The 6,000-nt window shown below is 62.6% G+C and overlaps 1 protein-coding gene across 46 annotated transcripts in view; it reads right to left on the bottom strand.

The window, feature by feature from the left end:
- Positions 1 to 273: 273 nt before the first annotated feature.
- The window catches only part of TCF3 (transcription factor 3), a 30,509-nt gene continuing 24,782 nt past the window's right edge, over positions 274 to 6,000 (bottom strand). For 5 of the 46 annotated variants that reach the window (XM_082735911.1, XM_082735892.1, XM_082735894.1 and 2 more), the window contains 3 exons: positions 3,615 to 3,750; positions 1,078 to 1,304; positions 274 to 885 (listed from right to left, as the gene is read on the bottom strand). In XM_082735911.1, coding sequence (XP_082592037.1) covers positions 743 to 885; positions 1,078 to 1,304; positions 3,615 to 3,750 — 506 coding nt within the window. In that variant the 3' untranslated portion in view covers positions 274 to 742. Of the gene's footprint in view, positions 886 to 1,077; positions 1,305 to 1,332; positions 2,498 to 3,075; positions 3,312 to 3,614; positions 3,751 to 6,000 lie in introns of those variants that run through there. The other 41 variants (XR_014313065.1, XR_014313067.1, XR_014313078.1 and 38 more) reach the window with 19 other exon arrangements.

Genomic DNA, 6,000 nt, shown 5'->3' with positions numbered 1-6,000 from the left:
CCCCCTTCCCGAGGGAGGGGTGAGGACGCAGCAAGGGCTCCCCAAGGAGAACTCCCACCAGGGCAAGGCCGGCCCACAATGTCCCTCCTACAAGAAGCCAGGAAACCGCCCGCCCTCTAAACCAGCCGGGAGCAGACGGGTCTGTCATCCCTCCTGCGCCAGCGGCTCCGGGGCGGGGCTTTCAGGTTCACGGTGGGTCTTTTCAGTATGACTTTTAATGGCCTGGTTGACCGTGAAATGCCACGCTCAGGTCTAGAAACAGCAGCAGAAGCAGCAAGAGACACGAAACTTTTATACAAAATTGTTGCTTACAAAACATATGCAAAAAAGCTTAAAAAAAAAAAAGACCAAAAGCATCCTCCCTGCTAATTTTCTAAGACATTAAAAAAAATCTAACTAACGTTCTTTATTTTCCTTAAGACACAGGTCAGGCGTAGGCACGATTCACGGCTGCAGGAGAGCGAGCCCGCCCCGCTTCTCCCTCCCGCAAGAGCAGGTTCCGACTCTCCCGCGTTTTCTACTTAAGGCATTTTTTTCCTCTTTTCGGACAAAGTGTTCATCTCGCTTGCTTCCCGGTTTTGTTTACAAACAAAACAAAACAAAACTGCCCCTTCGGGCCCAGGCCTCGGTTTCAGGATCCATCGGGGCCGCCCCCAAGCGTCGGGACGGGGAGGCCCAGGGTGGAGGCCGTGCTGCCGGCGGGGACCGGGCCGGGTCGCTGGCCCCGGGCAGCGCCCCCTCCTCACAGGTGTCCCGCGGGGTTGTGGGCCTCGCCCAGGCCCGGGTGAGCGGCCGAAAGCACCATCTGGGGATCTCCGACCACGCCCGACACCTTCTCCTCTTCTCGTCGCTTCAAGCAAGCCGCTTTGGGGTTCAGGTTACGCTCTGGGGGGAGGGGAGAGCCATGTGGGACAGGGTCCCTGCGGGAGCCTGCGGGCGCGGGGCCCTGGAGAGCGGAGCGCCGTCGGGGAGGCGAGCGTCCCGCTGCCTGCGCGCGGGCAGCCCACGGGGCGGGGCCGGCGGGCCGAGGGGCGGGGCCGGCGGGCGGGGGGCGGGGCCGGCGGCCCGGGAGCCTACCTCGCACCTGCTGCTCCAGGCCCAGGATGACCTGCACGGCCTGCTGCAGGATGAGCAGCTTGGTCTGCGCCTTGTCCGACTTGAGGTGCAGCTGGCACATGCGGCCCAGCTCCCGGAAGGCCTCGTTAATGTCCCGCACGCGCACCCGTTCCCGCGCGTTATTGGCCATGCGCCTCTCCCGGTCCCTCAGGTCTTTCTCCTCCAGGGACAGCACCTCCTCCGTACTGCTGGGTCACAGCACCAGGGCCTCCGTTAGCGAGGAGCCGGGCCGGGACGGGCGGGCGCGTGCCCGCGGGCAGTGTGCGTGCATGTGTGTGTGTGTGTGTCCGTGTGTGTGCATGTCCGTGACCGCGTGCTCCCCCGGGCTCGGAGCTCCGAGCCTGTGTGCGCACCTGGGACCCGGCCGCAGGCGAGGCTGTGTGTGTACTGATGCCCCAAGGAGACCAGCGCAGGGGCGTTCCCAGGGGATGGAGGGGGAGCCCTGAGCCCCCATCAGGCCATCTGCGGGGAGCTGGGGGCACCCCACGCCCCCTGCCCCTCCTGGTACCACCTTCCCGGCTCAGCGCACTTGCTGGCGGGGCTGTGTGAGGGCTAGGCCATGCAGACCAGTGTGGGCGGGAGAGGGCAAAGACCCTGGCCCAGCCATCGCTACCACGAATGCCCTGTGTCCCAGCAGAGCGGTGACTGAGCGCCGACTCTGCACCGGCCCCCATCACACAAAGGACGGCTGAACGGCTCAGACGCCGGGCCACGAGGGCTGAACCCTGGTTCAAGTCCTGCGAAGCATTAGCCACGTGGCTCTGCCCAGCAACTTCACTCTGTGTCCTCAGCGGGACACTGGCCTCGCCTGGCCTCAGGGACGGGAAGCTGGGTGGATGAGGCTTGGCCCTGGTGTGCGTCCCACGGGCAGAAAACGAGCCCAAACACCTGCACATGAGCAGCGCCTAGGGGCCCTATCCTGCTCCCACAGTATGGGAGGGGGCTACGCCCCTGTCCGCCCGTCCGCCCACCTGCCCCTGGGCCTGAGCAGATCCTGCCAGGTGGCGGTGGCCCCCGACCCCAGGACAAGCGCGCAGACCAAACTGACAGGCCTGAGGCTGGTGCACCCCTTGGTCCCCTTTCTTCCCTCAAGTCCCAACTGGGAGGCTTTGTGGGGGAGAAAAGACCCCAAGGTCGCAGCCGTCCGGGGCTTGGGCAGCAAGTGCGAGGTAGGAGGGGCTGCCATGGAAGCGGAGGGGCGGGTGGGCTGGGCTGGAGGGAGCTCGAGAGGCAGAGAGCAGAGAGGTGGGCGCGGGGGACACGGCGGGGTGCCCACACCACCACGGAAACACGGAACCCTCAGAGCAGAGGGGACAGCAGGCCGGGGGTGGGGTGGGGTGTGGGTGGGGCAAGGGCCCCAGCTCCGGTCCAAGCGACAGCGCTGCAGGAGAGAAAGGGTTAAAGGGCATGGAGGCGTGGGTGGTTGGCGCGTTAAGGAAGCAGCTGAACTGGGGAGCCCAGTCACATGAGGGCCTTCCTGGCTTTCACCAGGGGATGGGGGCTGATAGGCTGGAGCGCCCCGCAAGGATGTGTCTGTTTGCAGCGACAGTCACCTCTGGCCCTGGCCACAGGGGCCTCAGCCAGAAGACTACAGCCTCCCTGAGAAAGGAGGGCTGGGGCGGGCAGGGCTCCCTGGGGTCCAGGATGGAATTCAGAGCCAAAGTGCCCAGGTCTGCAGAGCCACGGCTCCCAAGAGTAGCAACCTCCCATTTCCAGAGGGGACACTGGGGCCAGGCTAGACAGCCCTGTGGTCAGAGAGGGAACAGCGACCGCGGTGGGGGAGCTGACAGCAGGGCAGGACAGTCACTGCAGGGAGAGGCACAGTCACAGCGGGCAAGGCGGTCACTGCAGGGGGAAGTCACAGCAAGGAGGGGGACAGGCGCAGCAGGGGAGACTGACTCCAGGAAGGGGGGCGAGCACGGCAGCAGTGGCGGGGGAGGGAGCGGCGCCCCCACTGACCTCGCACCTGCTGCTCCAGGTTCAGGATGACCGACACGGCCTGGTGCAGGATGAGCAGTTTGGTCTGGGGCTTCTCACTGTTGAGGTGCAGCTGACACATGCGCCCCAGCTCCTTAAAAGCCTCATTGATGTCTCGGACCCGCAGCCGCTCGCGCGCGTTATTGGCCACCCGGCGCTCCTTCTCCCGCTCAGCCTTCTGCTCTGGGGGGAGAAGGTCGTCCTCGTCCTCGTCCGGGCTATGGGGCGGGCCCGGGGGGCCAGAGGGAGACAGTGAGGCGGGGGGACAGGCGGGGGACCCGCCGACAGCCTCGCGCGGTGGGCGCCGTGTGGGTGTCTGCGTGCGTGTGCGTGCGTCCCGACGGGCGGGGCGGCAGGGGCTGCGGGGCGGCCGGGGGCTGCGGGGGGGGGCACTGTGTGCGTGTCTGTGCGTCCTGACGGGGGTTGGGGCGGCCGGGGGCTCCGGGGGTCGTGTGCGTGTCTGCATGCGTGTGCGTGCGTCCTGACGGGCGGGCTGCGGGGAGCTGCGGGGAGGCGGGCACCTGGTCCGAGGCCGCGGGGGCTTCAGCTCCTTCTTCTCCTCCTCCGAGTTGTCGGCCGCTGACGTGTTCTCCTCGTCCTCCTTCTCCTCCCGTTTGATCTCCCCGGCGCCCGAGACCGCCCCGACGCGCGCGAGTCCTGCAACGGGCCTGGGCTTAGCATCTTCGCACTGCCCCGGGCTGCCCGACACATGCTGGCTGCCCTCCTGGGAGGCAGAGTGAGGTCTCTGGGGAAAGCCAGGCCTTCGTATGCAAAAAAACAAAAAGAAAAAGAAAAAAAAAAGGCCCAGGGCGTCTGGGTGGCTCAGGGGTTAAGCCTCTGCCTTCAGCTCAGGTCATGATCCCGGGTCCTGGGATCGAGCCCGGCACAAGGCTCCTTGCACAGCAGGGAGCCTGCTTCTCTCTCTCTCTCTCTGCCTCTTCCCCTGCTTGTGCTATCAAATAAAAAAAAATCTTAAAAAAACAACCCAACAATAAAGCAGCAAACACACCTAGAATCAGGTCCCTATCTCACACCACACAATCACCAGTTCCAACAGAGGAGGATCTGAAAACCTTCAGAATAAAGTGCCTGGAAATCCCGCTGTGGTTCAGAGGGGAGGACCACCTCCTACAATCCTGAATGAGCTGTTCTTGAAAAAAACAAAAACAAGAAAAACACTGATAAACTGGACTATAGCCTAACTGAGAATCTCTGGTTACCAGGATCCCACCAAGAAGAGAACATACGCCGCAGGATAGAAAAGACGGGTTCGGAGCTCCTGGGGGGCTCAGCTGCTAAAGCAACTGCCTTTGGCTCAGGTCACGATCCCGGAGTCCGGGGATCAAGTCCCACATGGGGCTCCCCGCTCAGCGCAGAGTCAGCCTCTCCTTCTGACCCTCCCCCTTCTCGTGCTCGCTGGCTCCCTCAAATAAACAAAATCTTTAAAAAAAAAAAAAAATCACGTGTCTGGTAAAAACCAAGGAAGGTGAAAAGAACTCCCACGAATGACCACGAAAAGGACCAGGAGCTCAAGAGGAAAACAGAAAGCTCCCAGATGGGCGATGCGTAGACAAGGAAGTGGCCATCTGCTTCACAGCACCAGCCGTCCATGGAAATGCAAACCGAGATTCGGCAAGTGGGGAAGCCAGGCAAAGCGACAGGGCCCAGCATCAGGGGCACTGCCCATGGGAGGCAAGTCGGGACAGTCTGGTGTCATCGGGAGAGGGTAGATCCACACAGACCCCCAAACCCCACAACCTGGAATTACACCCGAGAAGCTCCTGTGCACATGCTGGAGACACACTACACATCGTTCCAGAAAGCACCTACTCCAAGAGTAGAAAGTTGGAACGATCTAACGTCCCAGATCAGGGCCCATCCTGAGCCCCCGGCAGCAAGGTGGCCCTTGCTGCCAACGTGAACACGCCAGCCAAGGCCAGTTTCAGAAAAGCCCAAGGCCATGTAACAGAACACAGGGTGTGAAGGCACACAGCGGGGAACTCGACAGTGACAGCACAAGACACACCGGGAACGGGGCCTGGGCTCAGCCAAAGATGACTGGGAGGGCAGGGCAGGACAGAGCAGGGTAGTGGGGGGGAGGAGGGGGGCAGGACAGCGGAGGGCAGGGGAGAGGAGGGGAGGGCAGGACAGGGAAGGGTAGCAGGGGGGAAAGGAAGAGATGGGACAGGAGCAAGAGCAGAGAAGGGTAGTGGCGGAGAGAGGAGGGCAGGGGAGAGGAGAGGAGGGCAGAGCCGGACGCAGGGGGGAGGAGAGCAGGCAAGGGGAAGGGGAGAAGCTGGGATAAGGGACTCAGCTCAGGGAATGCCGGCCCCACAGCACAAACGTCAGGGCGCACCAGGTGCTGTGAGGGGTCAAGCTGCACCCCAGTCACCCCCCCACCCCAAATCGTGGCGACTTTTAAGTGTCCCAGAGAAATGCCCTGTGTGATAAAAGTCATAAAAAAATCAAGAAATAGGGGCGCCTGGGTGGCTCAGTGGGTTAAACCGCTGCCTTCGGCTCAGGTCATGATCTCAGAGTCCTGGGATCGAGTCCCGCATCGGGCTCTCTGCTCGGCGGGGTGCCTGCTTCCCTCTCTCTCTCTCTCTCTCTCTGCCTGCCTCTCCATCTACTTGTGATTTCTCTCTGTCAAATAAATAAATAAAATCTTAAAAAAAAAAAAAAATCAAGAAATACACAGCATGGCCGTCTGTCACACTCAGGCTGGCTTTGAGGGGGTGTGCGGAGGCCGGCCAGGGCCCCTGCGCCAGACAAGAGAACCTGCCCTAATGTGGGAGGTGTGGGGTGTTCCTGGGGGCTTGGGACACCAGGCGGTGCCCAGTCCCGGCATCGTCTCAGGCCGTGGTTGCCCGCACCGTGGCAGAGTCCACGTCCCCGCGCCTGGGACTG

This window comes from Mustela nivalis (assembly GCF_964662115.1).
Source record: "Mustela nivalis genome assembly, chromosome: 1".
In the NCBI taxonomy this organism is placed as follows: Eukaryota; Metazoa; Chordata; class Mammalia; order Carnivora; family Mustelidae; genus Mustela; species Mustela nivalis.
Note: the sequence above shows the minus strand (reverse complement) of the source record. Positions and strands in the feature narration are given on the sequence as shown.